Source organism: Oryza sativa, chromosome 2, assembly GCF_034140825.1.
Source record: "Oryza sativa Japonica Group chromosome 2, ASM3414082v1".
Lineage (NCBI taxonomy): Eukaryota > Viridiplantae > Streptophyta > Magnoliopsida > Poales > Poaceae > Oryza > Oryza sativa.
This window is the reverse complement of record NC_089036.1, coordinates 2876981-2897245: the sequence shown is the minus strand read 5'-3', so window position 1 is coordinate 2897245 and position 20265 is coordinate 2876981. Positions and strand designations below refer to the sequence as shown.

The window sequence follows — 20265 nt, the reverse complement described above, 5'->3', positions numbered from 1 at the left end:
CGCGCGGCAGTCCGCGAGGTCATGGAGGGCGGTGTTGTGCACGGTACACCACTTGCCAGTCGGGCGCTCCCTGCCGGGAGCGCCGGCCTCCTTCTTTTTGTCGCTCGCAGGCCTCCCCTTTCGGGGGGCCCGCGAAGCGCCCTCGACGGCGAGGACATGACCCTCGTCGTCGGAACGGGCCGACCCCTTCTTCCTCCTCCTGTCCCGACGTCCTGACCGAGCGGCGGACCCGGGGGCGGCCGGAGCTGCCACACCAGAACCGGAGGAGTTCCAGGTCCAGGCCTCCTCCTTGCGAGCCACACGGTCCGCGAGCTCAAAAAGCTGCGCGGTGGTCTGGGGCTCCTTGGAGGCGATCTTCTCGAGCATGCGGTTGTGCCGCACGCCCCCCTGAACGCGTAGATCACCGCGTGTGCGGGGATGCACGGTATGGTGTTGCGGACTTGACAGAACCGCTGAATGTACAAGCGAAGAGACTCATCGTCCCTTCGCTGTACCGCATGCAAGTCCGCTTCTTCGCCTGGGCACAGATATGTGCCCTGGAAGTTCGTGGTGAACTGCTGGCACAAATCCTCCCAAGAGTGGACCGACGCGGGTGGCAAGTTCATTAGCCAACCCCGCGCCTGACCCTTCAGGGTCATGGGGAAGAAATTCGCCATGACCCTGTCGTCACCCCCGGCGGCCTCGATCCCGATCGTGTAGATCTGGAGAAACTCGGCGGGGTTGACGCTTCCGTCGTATTTTTCGGTGATGGTGGGCCGGAACCTTGGGGGCCAACGGACGTTCCGAAGGCTCGCCACAAAGGCTCGATAGCCGGCACCGCCAACCGGGGACACGGGGGCCGGCCCCCGTGCCCGGACCGAAGTGGCGCTCCGGACGAGGAAGCGCCCTCCGTTGCGTGGGCGGCGCGACGAGCGTCGCGCCGGCGCTCGATATCGAGGCGGGCATCCGGCCCCCCACGCACATCTTCTTGGGTCGGAGGCGTTGACGAGGGAATGGCGGACGAACGGCGGGTAACGGCCGCCGCTCGCCGCGCCCTCCGCCTCGACGACATGGAGCCGGCGGCGGCAGCGCCAGAGGCCTCGGTGGCGGAGGACCGCCCGCCGGCGCCTAGGCGTTGCTGCGCCGTCATGACCAAGTCGGCCACGTCATCCAGCCAACGTCGGGCTGGAGTCTCTGGATCGGGGACGACGGGCGGGTGACGCAGGAGCGCGCCCGCAGCCTGGAGCGCGCCCTGGGGCGTGCCGCCATCGCCGTAGACGAGGCGGCGACGCGCCCCGTCTCGCCGTCCTCCCCCGTCGCCCGCGAGTGGCGAAGTCGCGGAACCTCCGACCTTCCTGAGCGCCTCCCCCCGCCCAAGATTTCGGCGAGAGGGGGATGGTGGGGTGCGAGCCCGACGGCGCGGGTTCTGCTCCCCGTCGTCACCGCTAGCGTTCGGAGAGAGGCTGTGCGCCACTGCCCGTTCGGCCATTGGGCTGAGCGGGCGAAGCTTGGCGCACACGAAAGAGGACGAGGGCTTCGAAAGACACGCGCGCCCCCTACCTGGCGCGCCAGATGACGGAGCTTGGGGCTCCTCACCGGGAGACCGCGCAGGCCCCCCTTTGCCGGTTCGGCCGGGGGCGCTAAGTGAGGTTCTTCGCCCTCGATCTGAGGAACGTCCGCGAGAGAGGGAGTGCACAAGACACGGGCGACGTAGACAGGTTCGGGCCGCTGAGAAGCGTAACACCCTACTCCTGTGTTCTGGTGGATCTGTGTGTGAAGGAATACAGAGAGCCGGAGAGCGAGAGAGAGTTCAGGCTCTAGAACCCCCTCGCCAGAGTCCCAACCCCCCTCTTCCTAGGCCTGGGCCTCCTTTTTATCTGGTCAGGGGTCACCACATGGGGCTCTAGCTGCCTAAGAAGGGAAACATGCTTTTTACAAAGAGGGCTAGTCTACAGCCGGAAGTGACCTCTGACAAGCAGAGCACACGCCTCCTGCCTCGCTCGCCCGCTTTTCCGGTGGACGCCCATTTCAACCTTCATTTAATGGCCAGCGACTTCCTTGCCATACTTGCGCTGAAGTCTGGAATGGATCTGACTAGGACTGACATACCAACTCCAGGAGTTAGCACGCCGGCTCCGGCTAGGGACGAGAGCCAGGTAGCTCTCATCATTCCGATGGGACGGGGCGAGGCGTGTGACAGGCCGCCTGTTGCCACCTAACCCGCGATCTGACCGGTCTGTCACCGCGACCGGTCACGGACCGGATAAGCGCTCGCTGCGCCGCATTAAATGCGGCGTGGCGCGCTCGTCCAACCTGCTATAAATGCGGTTAGGTGAGCCCGCTGTGCTTACCTAACCCACATACGTGGCGCCAAAACCACAGGGGGTCAGGGCGCCCCAGCCCTCGGGGCCGAAACGGGAGCGGCCCGACCCCTCGGGGAGACAGAGGGAGGGGTGGCCACGTCACCCTCGGGCCCGACCCCCCCAGGGGGTCAGGCCACGTGGGTGACCGCGGCTACCCAAGCCTCTAGTCACGATACCCCCGGCCCCATATCACCGACACATGCTATACAACATTTAATTCATCTCTACAATTAACTATCCATAAACCATAATCCGTCGAATCCTCCATTAAAAAAAAACCACACGCTTTAGACCCGATGCTCTCATGTCATCACTTGTGGTATATGTCCGTGTTACTATATCCATCAGCTAGTTGCGCAAAAACATATATACCGGATGAGATACTCCTTTCCAAAAGGGCAGAGCTTTTTGCTCACTCTCTCTCCTCTCTCTCTCTCTCTCTTCCCTGTGTGCTTTTCTGTTCGGATCATATCCCAACAGAAAACGACGCTGCCAAGTGCCAACCCAAGTAGGGAGATATTAAACCAACATATTTTATATAATAGATTATCTATAAGGCTGGCTATAATTTTCTTCTCCTATCCATATCTCTCACTTATAAATTAATTGTATTTGTCTTGGAACTTGTGATAAGCTAGCTCTTGCATAAGAGCCAACATCTTTGATTTTTCATTACCTCTCTCCTCCACATAAGTTTATAGTAAGCTTATAGCTCACTATTATACTTGCTCTAACTAAAGCCACTGACATGTGAGACCGATAATCGCTGGACCCATATATCAGTAACAAAAGACACGGTGTAGTAAAATATCGACCGATATTAAAGCTTTGCCATGGCATACTGGCGAAATGGGCCCATCCATGCCGTGCCATGCATGCTACAGGGCACCCCCAACCTGACTTTCCCCCTGTCACGTACCCTGTACGTACTTGCCTGCACCATGTACGTACCACCATGTGATACTCTCTACGTACGCATGTGTTTAAATCCAGAGTTTGGATCTAAACTTCAGTCCATTACCATCACATCAACCTGTCATATACACAACTTTTCAGTCACATCATCTCTAATTTTAACCAAAATTCAAATTTTGCGGTGAACTAAACACAGCCGTACTACACTGGACCGCCCTATAGCATCAATGCCTGCAAAGTACTCTACTAGCGCTGTGGTATTATACATCACTGTGTTTTGTGTTGTGCAGTAGACATGTTTGTCCATACTTCCTTTTATGTTCTGAGGAAAATATACTCTCGTCGTTGTAGAAAGTTGTTTTGGGTTCGTGATAAGTTACATTTCTTCAAGTTTGACTAATTTTTATATAAAATATAATAACGTTTACAATGTTAGATTGGTTTAGTTATATCTATCATTTGTATGTATTTTTATGAGTAAAGTATACAGACTGTTCTTAAACTTATAGGGTGTGTCATTTTGGTTCCTAAACTCTCAAAATACATATCCAAAGTCCCAAAACTTATCAAAATATGTTATTTAGGTCTCAAATCGCCACAACCTCTTCAGAATTTTACGTGGGGCTCCCCACATGGATGTGGCGTGGTATCATCTTGACTGAAAAATAGGACCCACTTATTTTTTTTCTTTTTTCTTCTTTTCCTTTTCCTTCTCTTTTTTTTCCTTTTCTGTTCCTTTCTCTGTGACCTGAGTACCCCATGCGGCGGTAGCCTATTTTTAGTGAGAGGAAGGAGAAGAAATGAAAAAAATAAGAGAAGGAGAAGAAAAATAATTTTTTTTAAGTAGGTCCCATTTTTAAGTCAAGATTATGCTACATCACATTCGTGTGGTATGCCATATCAGCGCCATGTAGAATTCTAGACCTATATGACACTTTAACAAGTTTTGAGATCTAGATTTACATTTAAGAGATTGGGGACCTAGATGACACTCTAAGGACTGCTCATGCACTTTACTCTATTTTTCTAGAAATGTCGGCACCTTCTTTGTGATCCTGGTCGAATTTGAGGAGTTTTTGGCTTAAAACAAATCCAAAACGACTTATAAACTTGACAAGTTTAGATATTTGTTACAAACGACTTATATTAACGACAAATCTAGACAATCTTTTATCTAAAACCTAAGCTCTAACCATTTGCCCAGATTAGTTATATTAGAGCAAGTTTAATAGTATAGCCCACTACTAGCTCCAATTTATCTATAGCCAATCTAATAGCTAATTCATACAATAGTTGTTTACTATACTATTAATATATGGTCTCACCTGTCATACACATACTGTGTCTTGGAGTCCGTGCTACAGCTGGCTACAGATCTGTAGACTGCTTCTCTTATCTCTCATCTTTTATCTCATTAAAATATGTTTATAGCTGACTAATAGTCTGCTATTGTACCTGCTTTTAGGAGGGGTTATATTTGGTTGAGTATTTTTCGGGACGGATGGAGTACACTGCAATATAGCTGTAGAATATTCATAAAATTTTCTCTAAAAAATACTCCTCGTGAAATGATTGTTCATTAGTCTTAAGTATACTCCTAGGTCAAAAAAAATTGCCAAGTGAGGTCTTAATAAAAGAAAGGGAGAAAGGCGTTTGCACTGCATGCAGCAACTGCAGCAGTAGTGGTAGTTAATTAATTAATTAATTAATAATGGCGATCGACAGCTCAGCTCGGAAGACGATGCCCACCCCTCTCTCCGAGGCCGAGGCCGCACGAATCTTGAAGCGCCTAGCCGTTCGCCGCGCGTGCCGCGGGCGGCGGAGGCGGTGGCCACGTAAGCGCCCGCCCCACGCATGCAGCCGTCGGATTCCGATTCCTTTTGCCGCTTTTCCCGTCTGCCCCCCTCGTTCTCCGTCGCCTTTAAACCTAGAGTAATCAATCAATTGATTTATTGGTAATTCACGATTAATTAATTGTTTTCTTTCTCCATCAACCCCAATTAGGTTATAAATTATGCTTATATACCCTAATGTATAAAGTATTCTTTTATTCTAGTACTTTATACTAGCACTATTACTCCATACTATTGTACTCCCTCCATTCCAAATTGACTACATATAGTTTTTTTTAAGGTTATTCCTAAATGATCTACATATTTGTGCTTATTTATTAAGTCTATTCGTTACTTGTGCATTGGAGTAAATAGACATTGATGCATGCATCCATGCACACAAGTATTTATAACACACATGCAATATCTTGATTTGCTATTGGCTAGGAAATAGTGGGGATGGTGTTTGAGTTTGTTTCTAGAATAAATATAGTATGAGAGAGTTATTAGCTTTTCTTGGTCTTGGTGTACCTATGAAATATGTAGATCAATTTGAAATGGAGGGAGTACTATAGTAGATGTAGATCCACTGGATTATGATTTGTGAGGAAGATTATGACGGTGTGTATAGTATAGTATTGGTGTTAGCTGAATGCACCCTTTACAAAATGGCATATTGTTTGTTTCGGTCTTAGATACATGTCATTTTAATTATCAATGTCATCTGCCAAATACAATTCTTTTCATGTGTTTTATTTTACTATAATCACACTACAGGCATATTTGTGACAAAAAAAAGAATGGGAATTATGTGGTAGTATGTATCACTTTATCATGTATATGTATGTCGAGGAGCTTAGCTAAGCGAAGACTACATTTAATATTGATTAGCGGATCTAATTACACACAAACGGTTGGTTCAACTAACCCTACAACTTGTTACGTGCGATCCTATAAGCCTTTGTTTATATTGTACGTAAACTATACAAAAATGACCTAAAAATAACTCAATTGAAATATGAATCAACGCGACAAAAATCTACAAGATGTTTGGTACAGTTGAACTCCAGCTGTGTGACACTTACAACTACAATACCAAGAGATCGAAATATACAACTTTGGTTGTACAGCGCTACCGGCTATACCCATAGCCCAACCACATGTCAGACCTCATCCAACCCTAGATCCACCGCAACTCGATATTATCACACTTCTCAACCTACTCTTATTATCATACTACAAGCTTGTTAGCTTGGTTACAATGTATGCTAATTTGAAGCTCTGAACTATGAACACGAACTATACCACTATTACTATTTTGCCCAACAAACCCCAAGTAGAGCCGCCTAACCAACAACCAACCTCGTTGACCGCTAGAGCCGCTAATCACTCTGGAGTCGGGACCCATCACCGAATACGCGAGAACCCGAGGACCAAACCGCAAAAGCCTCACCTCACCCTAGGCTTTGATATGCGTGCGGACGCCTAAGGCTAGGAGTTAACCTCGCGTAGAGAGAGAGAGAGAGAGAGAGAGATAACTAGCAGAGCACTCGCGGAGGCGAGGAGAGAGAGAGAGAGAGAGAGAGGTTGGAAGAGGAGGGGAGAGTCCACGTGAGTGAGAGGAGGAGGAGGAGGAGGAGATCCCTCTCCCGCGCGCATCCGCCCCTCTCGCCGATCCCCAATTCGCCATGGATCCACCCTACGCAGGTCGGTCAGCGCCGCCCCCGCATCCGCGGTTTTCGCCTTGTTTTTTTTTTTTGTTGTTGTTGTTGCGTGTGTGTGGTGGTGGTGATGGCTCAGGTCTCGCGGCGGCGTCGGGGGGAGCTCGATCTGTTTGTTCCGGCGACGAATCCGCTGTTCCGGCGGTGTAATTGCGGGCTTGGTGGTGGAGGAGGAGGAATTTGTGGGCGTGGATTTTAGGGTGGGAGGCGGTTTTTTTTTTTTTTGGGGGGGGGGGTGGTGTAGTGTTCGTCGAGATTTAGACTTTTTGTGTGGATGGATGGATGGGTTAGATTATGCGCGCGTGGATTAGATTGCGGCGGTAGAGGGTTTGTACTGTTCATTGATTGGTTTGTTGGGTTGATTTGGAGCTGTAGCTGATGCGTGGTAGAGGGGTGGAGGTGGAAGCGCGTTGGGGAGGGTGGATGGCGATGCCGCTGGTGTCAGATTCGCCGCTGCATGCGGTGATGGGTACTCACATTGCGCCCCCTCTCTACCGGGGGAGGTGGCAGCGGAGTGGTTCCTGCGGCTTTACGTCGTTTTCGTGGGATTTACGTCCGCGGGCGTTGGTAGCAGCAGCCTATCCTCTTTTGGGACGGGAAAATAATATGGCGTTAGGCTGTTTGAGGCCTCCTGTTCGTGCGTTGGGTGTTGCATTGGTGCTGATTTGGTGGGATCACGGCTGCCGAAGGCGGGTTTGTTTGCTGTTAGTTGATGGTAAGGATTGGCTGATACGTCGATTATATCTTCTAGAGGAGCTGCGTCTACTTGCATGTCAAGGTTACCACGTTTAGGGGTTATATGATTGATGATAGTTTCTTTGTTTAGTGGTCCAAAATTAGAAAGACTCATTTCTTTTTAGTTTTCTCGTTTCCCTTAGACAGTCTGTAGAGAGTTGACTTTCTGCGGCTCGTGCCAGCTTCGATAGCTCTAGTTAACATTGCGCCTTGTGGTATCACAACTGTGCTTTGTAGTTCACATTTAGTCCTATACAATATGGTACATGTTGATGAGCCTTTAATTCTTAGATTATTGACCGAATCATCTTTTTTTTCCGAGGTTAAGACTTATTCTGTTGCAATGTGCTATAATTATAATTTGACTTCTACTCCAGTAAGACAGTGTGCTACTCACATTAATTTGATTCAGCATGTCGAGAATTTAATTTCCTTTGGAACGTCATTCATTGAGTTTTTCCTTGCACGCTAAGTTACTCAGTACCGTCTCATAGTTGTTCTGAAGAAGAGAAAGAATGATGCCTTCAAAATATGTATTCTTCTACTGGATCTAATGAACTTTAAACCTTTCCATTCTGGACTGTAAATATGAATGAACGTCTAAATTTCCTTCGTTGTTTGCTTCTTGTCCGACTGGATTTTGTAACTATTTCTGACTTTATCAAATTGATAATAATAGTTTCCAGTGTTCTCTTGTTTAGGAGTACCTATTGATCCTGCTAAATGCCGATTGATGAGTGTGGATGAAAAGCGGGAACTTGTCCGTGAATTATCGAAGCGGCCAGAAAGTGCTCCTGACAAACTGCAGTCTTGGAGTCGCCGTGAAATTGTAGAGATTCTTTGTGCTGATTTAGGAAGGGAAAGGAAGTACACTGGATTATCGAAGCAGAGAATGTTGGAATATCTCTTCAGAGTTGTGACTGGCAAATCATCTGGTGGTGGCGTTGTGGAGCATGTGCAAGAGAAGGAGCCTACCCCTGAACCCAACACAGCCAACCATCAGTCCCCTGCGAAACGGCAGCGAAAGAGTGACAACCCATCACGACTACCAATTGTTGCAAGCAGTCCAACTACAGAAATACCCAGGCCAGCAAGTAATGCTCGCTTCTGCCACAATTTAGCTTGCAGAGCGACTCTTAATCCAGAAGATAAATTTTGCAGACGCTGTTCATGCTGTATTTGTTTCAAGTACGATGACAATAAGGATCCTAGCCTCTGGTTATTCTGTAGTTCAGATCAACCCTTGCAGAAAGATTCTTGTGTATTTTCGTGCCATCTTGAATGTGCTCTTAAGGATGGAAGAACTGGCATCATGCAGAGTGGGCAGTGCAAGAAACTTGATGGTGGTTATTACTGCACTCGCTGTCGGAAACAGAATGATCTGCTTGGGTATTCTCCCTAAACAACTTTATTATTTGCACAGTTTTTTTTCCTGTTCTGTAACTATACGAAATTATGTTTTAATTATTCCTATGCCTCCAGTTTTTACTGCCTTAAGTAATGTTACCATTATTTATTGCAACGATAACTACTAGAAATATGTTAGTTTGACTTTTGTGAGAGTTAGCTTTGATAATTTGCATGCATTCTTGCTTTCCAGCCACTTTGATTACCTTACTGATTCTGTTTTTAGGATTCTTCGGTGAAGATCCTTGTAGTGTCATCATCATTGGTCCAATCATATGATGCATATTTCTCAATTGTGTCTTAAGAAGTGGGTTGGCTGCTTTTGCCCTTCAGCTTCATGCTTTGAGCTTGTGGTCTGTGTGCTTACTTCTGCATTAAGCTGAATTAGTGTTGGATTCTTCCTTCTCCATCTGGAGTAAATTTGTTTGCTGGGATAACCCTATTTTCATAGGTTGCGAGCTGCGAAAACAGGCTTTCGACTGCATTTTGGTGTCTTTGTGTTGCATTCCATAGGGTTCTTGTAGTTCAAGTTTCAGGGTATGAACCAAGTTACTAAGCCAGTAAAACTTGGTGAGGCACTGAGGCCAGGTGGATTCAATATTTTCAAGGATGAATAGATCATGGAGAAATGCTTAGACTAGTATATGCAAGGAGTCTCTAATTTGTCTGTGCATGTTTATAAGCCATTTGAGTAACCTGGGAAATAGGATTCATTTTGAAGTTTTGAACTACAAGACAAGTGATTAATTGTCTTTCTCAAAAGAATCTGCTTGGCTATTAGTATCTTGTAGTAGTAAGTTTTGAACCAGTTATATGTTATTTAGAGTTCAAGATTCTTTGGCCAGTCCAGCACAATGCACTTAAGTAATTCAATCAAGTTTACTGGCCCATTTTCCAAAACTATGCTCCTTTCAAGAGTTTGGATATTGAAACAGTAAATTAGCTTGCCGAGCAATACTTGACTGTTTAATGCCTTGTTCAGGTCCTGGAAGAAACAACTGGTGATAGCTAAAGATGCTCGCCGGTTGGATGTATTGTGTCATCGGATTTTTTTGAGTCATAAGATTCTTGTCTCCACGGAGAAGTACTTGGTTTTGCATGAAATTGTTGACACAGCGATGAAGAAACTGGAGGCTGAGGTTGGTCCTATATCTGGAGTTGCAAATATGGGTCGTGGAATTGTGAGCCGGCTTGCTGTTGGTGCTGAAGTTCAGAAACTTTGTGCTCGAGCAATAGAAACCATGGAGTCTCTGTTTTGTGGATCTCCTTCTAACTTGCAATTTCAACGTAAGTTTCCACGTGCTTCACGTTAGACCACATACATACAAATAGTGTTGAATTCTCATGCATATGTGCATTTTCAGGTTCACGGATGATACCATCAAACTTCGTAAAGTTTGAAGCTATAACCCAAACATCTGTCACTGTAGTTTTGGATTTGGGTCCTATACTTGCTCAAGATGTAACATGCTTTAATGTATGGCACAGAGTGGCAGCCACAGGCTCGTTCTCATCAAGTCCAACTGGCATCATACTTGCACCATTAAAAACGTTAGTGGTCACTCAACTTGTGCCAGCTACAAGCTATATATTCAAGGTAGTTGCCTTCAGTAACTACAAGGAGTTTGGATCGTGGGAAGCCAAAATGAAGACAAGCTGTCAGAAGGAAGTTGATCTGAAGGGTTTGATGCCAGGTGGGTCTGGGCTAGACCAAAACAATGGGAGCCCAAAGGCAAACAGTGGTGGTCAGTCTGATCCTTCTTCAGAAGGTGTGGACTCAAATAATAACACTGCGGTGTATGCTGATCTCAATAAATCACCAGAAAGTGATTTTGAATATTGTGAAAATCCTGAGATACTTGATTCAGACAAAGCAAGTCATCACCCCAATGAACCTACAAACAACTCACAGAGTATGCCGATGGTCGTAGCTAGGGTTACGGAGGTATCTGGATTGGAGGAAGCTCCTGGACTCTCAGCATCAGCTTTGGACGAGGAGCCCAATTCAGCAGTTCAAACACAATTACTTAGAGAATCCTCAAATTCAATGGAGCAGAACCAGAGAAGCGAAGTTCCTGGATCACAGGATGCATCAAATGCTCCTGCTGGAAATGAGGTGGTGATTGTTCCACCTCGATATTCTGGCTCTATTCCACCAACTGCACCTAGATATATGGAAAATGGTAAGGATATCAGTGGGAGGAGCTTGAAAGCAAAACCTGGTGATAACATCCTTCAAAATGGCTCTTCCAAGCCTGAAAGGGAACCAGGGAATTCTTCAAATAAAAGAACATCAGGTAAATGTGAGGAAATCGGCCACAAGGATGGATGCCCAGAAGCATCTTATGAGTACTGTGTTAAGGTGGTCAGGTGGCTGGAATGTGAGGGTTACATTGAGACCAACTTCAGAGTGAAGTTTCTGACTTGGTATAGCCTTCGTGCTACCCCTCATGACAGGAAGATAGTCAGCGTCTACGTAAACACTCTTATTGATGATCCTGTTAGCCTTTCTGGCCAGCTTGCTGACACTTTCTCTGAGGCCATCTACAGCAAAAGGCCACCTTCTGTTCGCTCCGGTTTCTGCATGGAACTTTGGCATTAAAGAGAGGGGAGCTCGTACCGTTCTCTTTGTAGGGGAGCATATTTTGGTCCCATTCTTTCGTAGCAGATCGTTGCATTGATTCTTCATTGGAAATTTCATTGAAGCGGTTAACTTATACAATCTGTTCATTGCTCTACTTTATTTGCTATGACAGTAGGTTTAATTTATCCAGCAACTTATTTCTGTTTTTTCACTTAGGAGTCCATAGTTTACAGTTCTGTTATCCGTACCGCCATGTTGGTACAGAGCATCAAGAGCTGTGCTCTTTTGGTCAGCTTTAGGAACATTCTGAAATTGCCACAAGTGTGTGGGTACCTGAAGCTCTGTTGCTAGCTGCTGTGAGAGGGAGGGATGATTCTCAGGATGTACCGGGAAACATTGGGATGAAGCAGGCTTCGTGTCGACACTGACGAATCCGAGCTAACCATGCCTTGTCAGGATAAATGATGATGTGGTGCTGTATCTGGGGTTGAAAGAAATGCAAATGTGCTGCTGACTTCTATGGGGAATGGGAGGAGTCCTGATGTTTTTCCTTTTCTTAAGACAATAGATGCAAAATGTCTGCACTAATGTTATGTTCGGTTTAGACCCTTGCTTTTACTGTCTCCTACTGCACTTTCTTGCCTTCTAGTTCTACCGTTTGAGAAGTTAAATTTATGTGCACATGCAAAAAGGTTTGGACCTTGGATCCTGCTGCAGGTTTCACTTGTGTACCTGGTGTATGATGTTTGATACTATTTGTCTTGCATTTCTGTAGAAGTACGGTACGGTGTATGATTGATTGTCTGGCTCGGCAGACGGCAGTTGGTCATGGGGTCAGCAGAAAGCCATGTGCAGATCAGGTTGGTCGATACTCCCGTGACCCATTGTTTTCTCGATTTGTGAAGAGAGTTGATGGGAAGGAACAAGTAAACTTCTGAAGCAACTCATGATCATAAGATGGTCATCATTGTGCACATGATACTCATAGCAACACCAGTTCATCACATCGCTCAAAGATTAGATGTTGAAGTTGAACTGGAAGAAGAGGTACATAGAACACCTGCAAATGAAGATGATGCTGAAGAAGAGGAAGATAACTGGTTGGATGGATGCTATGATCATCATTGTGCTCATTATACTCGAAGCAACATTAGTACATCACAGTAGTCATCAAAGATGAGGTTGAAGTTGAACTGAAAGAAGTGGTACAGCACATGCAAGTGAGCAAGAGACCGAAGAAGAGGAAGGAAACTGGTTGGATGGATGCTGTGACTGATGATCATCGAAGCGAGGATGAACATGAACTGAACACCTTGGTTCATTCAGCTCCGGCGACCGTGGCCGGAGAAGCGGCGGCCGACGGCGGCTTGTGGACGACGAAGGACATGCACTGGCACTGGCGGCTGCTGTCGAAGGCGATGAGGCGGATGAAGGCGTCCGGGTACTCCCTCCGGCATTCCTCCACCTCCCGGAGCACCGCCGCCGCGTCAGAGCATCCGAACATCGGCAGCTTCCACAGCGTCCAGTACCTCCCGTCGTAGTACCCCGGCATCCGGCTGTTGCTCCGGTGGATCTCCCCCTCCTACACCATATCATCCATTCATAGTACAAACTTATAACAATACATTTTTCTTTTGGGTAAATACTAACTGATGGATAAATTCATCATGGAGAAAATTAGTGTAATTACAAAAAGAGTTAGGACAAGTTTGATGCTTAGTTTGTACCTTGTCAAACTCGAGGCAAGGGACCCATCCTTTGGACATGATGAACTCGATCTCCTTGGAGATGGACTTCGCGCTCAGGGGAGGCAGGTAAGACATCGCCTCGTACCTCCTGTTGGTGAAAGGGTTCCATGTCTACAACAAAATTAAATCACTCGCTGAATTTACTGTAAGCTGATTTTGCAAGTATTTCATGCCGAAAAGAAAACACTTTGATCTGATCTTTTTCGACTCCTCAAAACAAAAGTAACATATAGATATGCAGAGAAAGTTTCATGTTTGCTGAATTGCTCACCTGCATGCAGTAAGTTCTGAAGCCATTGGATGCTGCACCTCTTCTTGCCCTGCAGGAGCCAGGCACCACCCTCCTCTGATCCCGGACAAGCTTGGCCGGCTGCTCCGGCGAAGCGACGACGGCGCCGGCGACGAAGCTGGCCGTGTTGATGAACATGATGTCGCCGGAGTAGAGAGTGGTGGTGGTGGCCGGCGGTGGCGTGAAGAGGTTAAGAAGGGGAGAGTAGAGCAAGGTGACAAGAGATGGAGAGTGTGGTGGCGCTGGGAGAAGGTGGCACCGGTGCACTTGGGATGGCAATGGCATGGGCATCTTTCCATTTCCTTTATAACAATTAACAAAATGGGTGTTTCAAATATGTCCCTTTTTAGAAACATAAAAATGGGTTCAAATCTATTTCTTGAAAAACATACTATTGTGAATAAAATTTTGGCGTGGTTATCAAGGGGAATGGTTACATTTCTTGGTAAGTTGATGAGTTTTAATGGGACAAATGTGGAAAATACTTTGGCTGTGTACATCCGGTTTAGATATAGAGGCTAGATTTTTTTTATCGATTTTCTAAATAATATATGGAAAACACAAATTTTACAGTTTTTTTTAATTAGAAAATCAAATGAGGTGAAAGGAAATGTCAATGTTGCTAAACTATCTCTCATATAAATTCGTGATGAAAAAAAAAATCTCATTGATCATTTTTTTCTCATTGGTCTAGAGAAACGGTGGCTTCAAGCCTTCAACATGGAAGTTGTTTGTCTGTAGTGGACGATGGGACCAGAGACCAGAGCAATGGTGGTGATTTCTTCCTTTGGTGCCATCGCCGATCTTTTCCCCCCATACCACTAGCATGTAATCATGCAGGCCGCCAACAGAAAATTTATTGATCACCTATGGTTTGATTTGATGGTGGACTTAATCATCATTCAAAACAGTAGGTTTATTTGGCTTGTTATGATCAACAAAACGAAATAGGCTTTGTCATCCAATCATGTAAAAGCATCTTTCTGCACAATTTGGCAAATGCATTGTGATATTGCGAGTTCAACAACTAAGCTTTTCTTTATACAACAGTCTTGAAGAATGTGATATATCAGGGTAAAAGATTTCTGGCATTCCTGATCCTGATAAAGGCATGATCTCAAGCCCTTGCTCAAATCGGTTTCAGTTGATCCCATTGGCAGTTGATAGAAGTGAACAGTGCTACCAGATGAGAGCTATAGATTGTGTTCAATTTACAGGTTGTTGTTAGTACACGTTTCCCAAATGATCTAATTATTCAAAAATTTCTGGGCTAGGGTAGTATTTACAGCAAAATCAAAACTACTGCAGATTCCAGTATCTTTGACAGAATAACATCTACTGGCCCCTTGCACTTTTATGCTGCAAATGACGCCCCCTTCACTAGCCCATCGTTCAGAATCTCGGCCAAGTCATTTTCCAGAGCCAACTCCTGCATTTAGAGTAGAACAATATTAGTCTAGATGAAACACCCATAACTTCAGAAGTTCAGAACACATATTGGAGATATCCTGATGCCTTCATTTGAGAATTTGCAGAGAAAAGATGGTTCCTTTTTTTTGTTTTACCTTGTCGCTGACTGAACGCTGGTGGCCTTGGTCGATGGAAGAATTATCTCCAGATGATGCAACGAATGTGTGAAGACGGATCAGCTCAGGGAGCACGACGGATTCCAAGTCAGGACGGTCTCTGTGCCGGAGTTCACAGCATTTCAGTGAAAGCTCAGCAAACTTCTGAGCTTCCTGCACAGGCCAGCCGGTGACATTAGGATCCAAGAGCCCCTCAAATGTTCCTTCCTCCAGTGCATCAGAGACCATGTAAGCAAGCCCCATTGCATCTTTTGCAGTGATCATCTGAAGATAGATGATGCCGAGCGCATAAACATCGGATTTCGTGGTGACCAATCCAGTCTTCTGGTACTCAGGATCGATGTAGCAGAAGGTCCCTGCAGCATCTGTCATCCGGTACTGCGTGACCGTCTCATCCATCGACCGGGGAATGATGCGAGCGAGGCCGACATCGCTGATCTTGCTAACGAAATCTTTGTCAAGGAGGATGTTTCCAGGCTTGAGATCACGGTGGACAAAGGCTTCAGGTTTCATCTTGTGTAGATAGAGCAAGCCAGTGGCTATCTCCACTGCCATCTTGAAACGGAGCTGCCATGGCAGCGGTGGGGTGCCTGACCGGCAGAAGAGACGGTCCTCGAGGCTGCCATTCGGCATGTATTCATACACCAGACAGCCATACTCAGGGCAAGCACCCAACAGATGCACCATATTCGGGTGGCGAATGTTGTTCAACAACTCAACCTGTTGATAACACAATTTAAATTCTTACCATCATGGTTTACAGATATATCATTTATATATAGCTGAAACTGATGCATGATGTTTTTCTTTTTAGCAAAGGACTAAAAGTAAATCATATGATTCCCTTCCCTTTTCATTTTTGGATGCACCACAATAGTCTCTATGATTTCATATTACTGAATGTTGAGTTTTTCATTTTTGTGAATGAAATTTGAAATTTTCACGTAAACACATCATTGTCTACATGATTTTGACTTAACAGAAGTATCTGGCTATCTATAGTGACAATATTACCAAAATCAAATGATAATATGATTGTGCTGCTCTGAAAACATTTTACTGTCAGTATCTATCCCAAGTTCCCAACATCACTCTCATTTGATTGGAAATTAAAGAGATTGTGGTGGTGGGATACTTGTGTCAAACAAAATTGGCCATGGACATACCTCCTGTTGAAACTGTTTCAGTCCTTGAGTTATGTTAGAATGGAGAATCTTGGCAGCAACAAGAGTATTGTCAAGTGTAGCTTTATAGACTGGTCCATAACCTCCTTCCCCTACCTTCAGTTCCGGTGAGAAATGATCGGTGGCATTTGCAACCTCTTCTGTTGTGTATATTTTGCATTGGAATCTAGTTGGAAGACCCTCCAGTAGTCTTTTCGTCTCAATTGGCCTTGGCAAAGATTTACACTTCAGTTCAAGGTTGTAAGCCTTTTCAGAAGCACATCCATGCTTAGAATCATTTCTAGGCGAGTAAAATTTGGGCGGCAAACGTCTTAAGATCGGATGCACCGTATCCTGGGAACTATGGTCTTTAAATTCCTGTATGGTTCTCTCTCTGCATTGATCAGAAGAGGAAGTTTCGAGTTTCAAGAGCTTATGCTTTGGGCCACGAACTGCGGAACTCGGTTCTGCATTTGGTCTCTCACTGTAGGAATGGGTTGAACATGTCGTGAATTCTTGTAAATGTTCATCCTCATGTTCAACACTTGCATTTGAGTTTTCACTCCTGTCTCCGATCCCAAGAGGTAACTGCAGTCCAAATTTCCATTAGAATTCATACTTTCAGAATATGGGATTAGAGACAAGTAACTTTATGAGATAAACAATAAGCAACACAGCACAAGGTATCACAATTACCTTGTTCCACATGTGCATATCGTCATTTTTCTGTTTCAGCTCAAGCTTTAACTTCCTTATTTCAGCCTCCAAATCTTCCTGCAAAAAGCAGTTGGTCTAATAGTTATATTTCTGCAAGTGACAAAACCAAAATAACAAAGAGTAGGGGAAAATATCAAAAGCATACTGGGTAGTATTTAGAAGTTGATTCAGTACATTCTTCACTCAGGTTTGGAGATAAAGGGTTGCAGCCAGGACAAAGTGCACTATCATAAAAAAAAAAACTCATTTATCAAAACCTGGGTAGTTTGTATGAGAAGGGCACATATTTGATGTATCCATGAAAACATCAAGGAATTTATGTTAGCATATATATAGAGAGAGGATGCAAAGCTCACCTAGATGAATTTTGCCCTTCAATATGTATTATTGGTGCTGGTTCACCTGCAAATTCCACATGCACCTAATGAACATACAACTCACAAGTATACTAGAGTGAATATCATCTAAAGGGAATTAGCATTAGAGTAACACAAACTTTTTGCAATTAGCGGCCGATTTTCAGATATATTCTCCAGCTCTTCTTTGCTGGTATCATTTGCATTTGCATGGGTGGCAAGCCTGAATGAAGATAGTTTCCCTTTGGATATAACATACACTGAACAGAAATTTGGTGCAGATTTTGTGACACATGTTGGCACATCCAACTTCCATATTGTCCTGCACTAGTTAAGAACTGAGATCAATATAGCAATCAAAAGAGAAGTATTAAAACAATTCAGAAAATAAACTGTAAATAGAAATGGTTGCAATTTTCTTTGACTTAATGGTTGTAAAATAATACGGCACCTTGTAAATGCATTCCTAGATGATGCCCCCAGTACTAATTTGTCAACTTTATGGTCAAGGACAAAATCTATAATAACTTTCCACACATCAGTTCCATCAAGAATGGTTTCCCTGCATTGTAACTGTAGATATTAAAGCAAGTCAGCCAAAAAAGGGTCATGATTTTGCTCATGCTATCATCAGGTCAAACAAAGGAAAGCAAAATCTTAATAGATTATATGAAAAGCCACATGAATGATCGATTTCAGGTCCATGCCAACATGAGCATTCCAGTCTGTAGTTTTCAGAAACTCTCTATATCTCCATAGATTTTAGATTCCGCCAAAATGAACATAATCTCTGCGTGACAAGGTAGAGGTAGGAAAAATGGATGCATACCCCTCGTCTGCTGCAGAAGCACTGGAATGGGAGCAGCAGATCTTTGGTGTGATGATCCATTTGATCAGGAGAAGAAGCTGCAACATCATCCTGCACGTGCAATAGGGAGAATTGCTTTCCCCCTGCATAAATGAAAAACTTGGAAAATTTATAAACTCTAACAATACAATGCAAAATTCACAATTCATCAATGCACATCACATGAACAGCACCGCAACTTGGATGCACATCAAATGAGACAGATTAAGGTGGGTTCTTTTCTCCCCTTTTCCAACCTCTACTCACTAGTTTTCTACGCGCACGATTTCCGAATACTGAACGATACGTATTTTTGCAAAAATTATCTATCATATCAATCATGTCAATCATTTTTTCAAGTTTATTAGCCAATAACCCAATACTTCATTAATCGTGCGCTAATCCATCTCTCCGTTTTCCGTGCCGGGATCCCAAAGGAGATCAAGATCACGTCAAGATCAATTTCTAGGGTTGAGATGGGTGAGCTGAGGGGGGAGGAGGATCGTACCGGCGGAGTGGAGGGAGGCGTGCTTGCGGCGGACGTGGAGGAGGAAGAAGGGGTGGGAGAGCGAGAGGACGTGGTCGGCCGCCCACTTGAGCGCGTGCTGGCTGCCCCTGTCGCCGTCGACGGCCACGGCCGCCACCACCTTCCCGCCGTCGGCTGCCGCGCGGTGGTCCATCTCCGCCAGCCGCCTCATCGCGGCGGCCGCCGCCTCCTTCTTGCCGCCGCCGCCGCCGCCGTCATCCTCCTTCTTCCTCGCCGACACCGGGAACGGCGGGTGGACGTGGAACGTGGGGTACGACATCTCCGGCGAGGAGGAGGAGGAGAGAGAGAGAGATTGTGGCGCCAAAATGGAGGGAAGCAGCGGATTTGGAGGGAAATGCTTTGCTTCGCTTGCGAGAGGAGAGTTTTTCTTTTTTTTTTTTCCCTTTTTGTCCTTCTCATATTATTGACTAAAAATAGTCCAGTTATTAATAATTGAATTTGGACGAAACAGAATACTGACCTTTTAGAAAATACGGTCATAAATATTTGACGTTAAAATCGTAATTTGATGATTTGATTAAGTTTTTGAACCCTTATGTATTTAATATTAAATAAATATGATATTATTTTTCGAGGCAAATTTAATTACACACATTATATTTAAAAAAACTACTCCCTCCGTATTTTAATGTATGACGCCGTTGACTTTTCGACCAACGTTTGACCATTCGTTTTATTCAAATTTTTTGTGCAAATATGAAAATATTTATGTCATACTTAATGAACATTTGATGATGAATCAAATCACAAGAAAATAAATGATAATTCCATAAATTTTTTGAATAAATTTTTTGAATAAGACAAATGGTCAAACGTTAAACAAAAAGTCAACGGCGGCATACATTAAAATATGGAGGTAATATGATTTTTGAAAACTTTATACTAAAAGTTAATGGCATCATAAATTTGAAATGAAATCGAGGGAGTATATTAAAAAATATTTAAAAACAGAGTACTAGTAAAGATTGGTAATCTATGATTAAGTCTTGTCCTGTTCGCTTTACCAGCTTAAAGTAATCTGAATAATAGATTGCTCCAGTTCAATGCGAACACATCAAACAGTTCAGTGCGAACACATCAAACAAAATTGTGTGATTTTTGCTGCAACAATCATATGGTTGATGGATCATCATTCATGCAAGGCTCTCATGCTATTTTTTCACACCACTAATCCTGGTAATGAAATGTGATGGTATTCATAATTGCCTCTTTGCTTCACCGGCTTGAAGTAATCTGAAGAACAGATTAACTGCTTAATCTCCAGTTCAGTGCAAACATATCAATTTTTTTTTGTAATTTTTGGCTGCAGCCAACAATCATATCCTACGGTTGATGGACGCCTCCGCTTGTTGACAGACCGATCGATTCACATGGCAGTTTGAAGCTTGGGTCTCTTGAAGAGTCACGGATGGAAGAACTGGAGTCTTGTCTGGTGTGGAGTTGCTGCTGAACCATGTTAGGATGACGAATGTTGTT

General features: G+C 44.8%; 3 protein-coding genes across 3 annotated transcripts; 1 reads left to right on the top strand and 2 right to left on the bottom strand.

Moving 5' to 3' along the window:
- Positions 1 to 6678: 6678 nt before the first annotated feature.
- LOC4328327 (VIN3-like protein 2) lies at positions 6679 to 13097 on the top strand. Its single transcript, XM_015770229.3, has 4 exons — positions 6679 to 6796; positions 8247 to 8934; positions 9935 to 10239; positions 10317 to 13097. Exons 1-4 carry the CDS (start codon positions 6778 to 6780, stop codon positions 11552 to 11554), a joined length of 2250 nt encoding a protein of 749 aa, XP_015625715.1. The 5' UTR covers positions 6679 to 6777; the 3' UTR covers positions 11555 to 13097.
- On the bottom strand, positions 12638 to 13864 carry LOC4328326 (ribulose bisphosphate carboxylase small subunit, chloroplastic). Its single transcript, XM_015768834.3, has 3 exons — positions 13556 to 13864; positions 13264 to 13395; positions 12638 to 13118 (listed from the first exon to the last, which is right to left on the bottom strand). Exons 1-3 carry the CDS (start codon positions 13862 to 13864, stop codon positions 12855 to 12857), a joined length of 705 nt encoding a protein of 234 aa, XP_015624320.3. The 3' UTR covers positions 12638 to 12854.
- Positions 13865 to 14553: 689 nt separating this feature from the next.
- LOC4328325 (U-box domain-containing protein 52) lies at positions 14554 to 19180 on the bottom strand. The gene is made up of 10 exons (XM_015770226.3): positions 18751 to 19180; positions 18225 to 18346; positions 17847 to 17968; positions 17536 to 17717; positions 17396 to 17441; positions 17185 to 17263; positions 17019 to 17096; positions 16326 to 16910; positions 15139 to 15879; positions 14554 to 15002 (listed from the first exon to the last, which is right to left on the bottom strand). Exons 1-10 carry the CDS (start codon positions 19046 to 19048, stop codon positions 14928 to 14930), a joined length of 2328 nt encoding a protein of 775 aa, XP_015625712.1. The 5' UTR covers positions 19049 to 19180; the 3' UTR covers positions 14554 to 14927.
- Between the last annotated feature and the right edge of the window lie 1085 nt (positions 19181 to 20265).

Excerpts from the sequence above, each read along its gene's own strand:
- LOC4328327 (XM_015770229.3), top strand. Across the intron at positions 8,935-9,934 it reads AAACAGAATGATCTGCTTGG|GTCCTGGAAGAAACAACTGG; the intron begins GTATTCTCCCTA and ends TGCCTTGTTCAG. Across the intron at positions 10,240-10,316 it reads TTCTAACTTGCAATTTCAAC|GTTCACGGATGATACCATCA; the intron begins GTAAGTTTCCAC and ends GTGCATTTTCAG.
- LOC4328325 (XM_015770226.3), bottom strand. The coding sequence starts at position 19,048 with ATGTCGTACCCCACGTTCCACGTCCACCCGCCGTTCCCGGTGTCGGCG. Across the intron at positions 17,718-17,846 it reads TCTAGGAATGCATTTACAAG|GACAATATGGAAGTTGGATG; the intron begins GTGCCGTATTAT and ends TAACTAGTGCAG. Across the intron at positions 15,880-16,325 it reads TGAAACAGTTTCAACAGGAG|GTTGAGTTGTTGAACAACAT; the intron begins GTATGTCCATGG and ends TGTTATCAACAG.
- LOC4328326 (XM_015768834.3), bottom strand. The coding sequence starts at position 13,864 with ATGCCCATGCCATTGCCATCCCAAGTGCACCGGTGCCACCTTCTCCCA. Across the intron at positions 13,396-13,555 it reads TCAGAACTTACTGCATGCAG|ACATGGAACCCTTTCACCAA; the intron begins GTGAGCAATTCA and ends ATTTTGTTGTAG. Across the intron at positions 13,119-13,263 it reads CTTGCCTCGAGTTTGACAAG|GAGGGGGAGATCCACCGGAG; the intron begins GTACAAACTAAG and ends GATATGGTGTAG.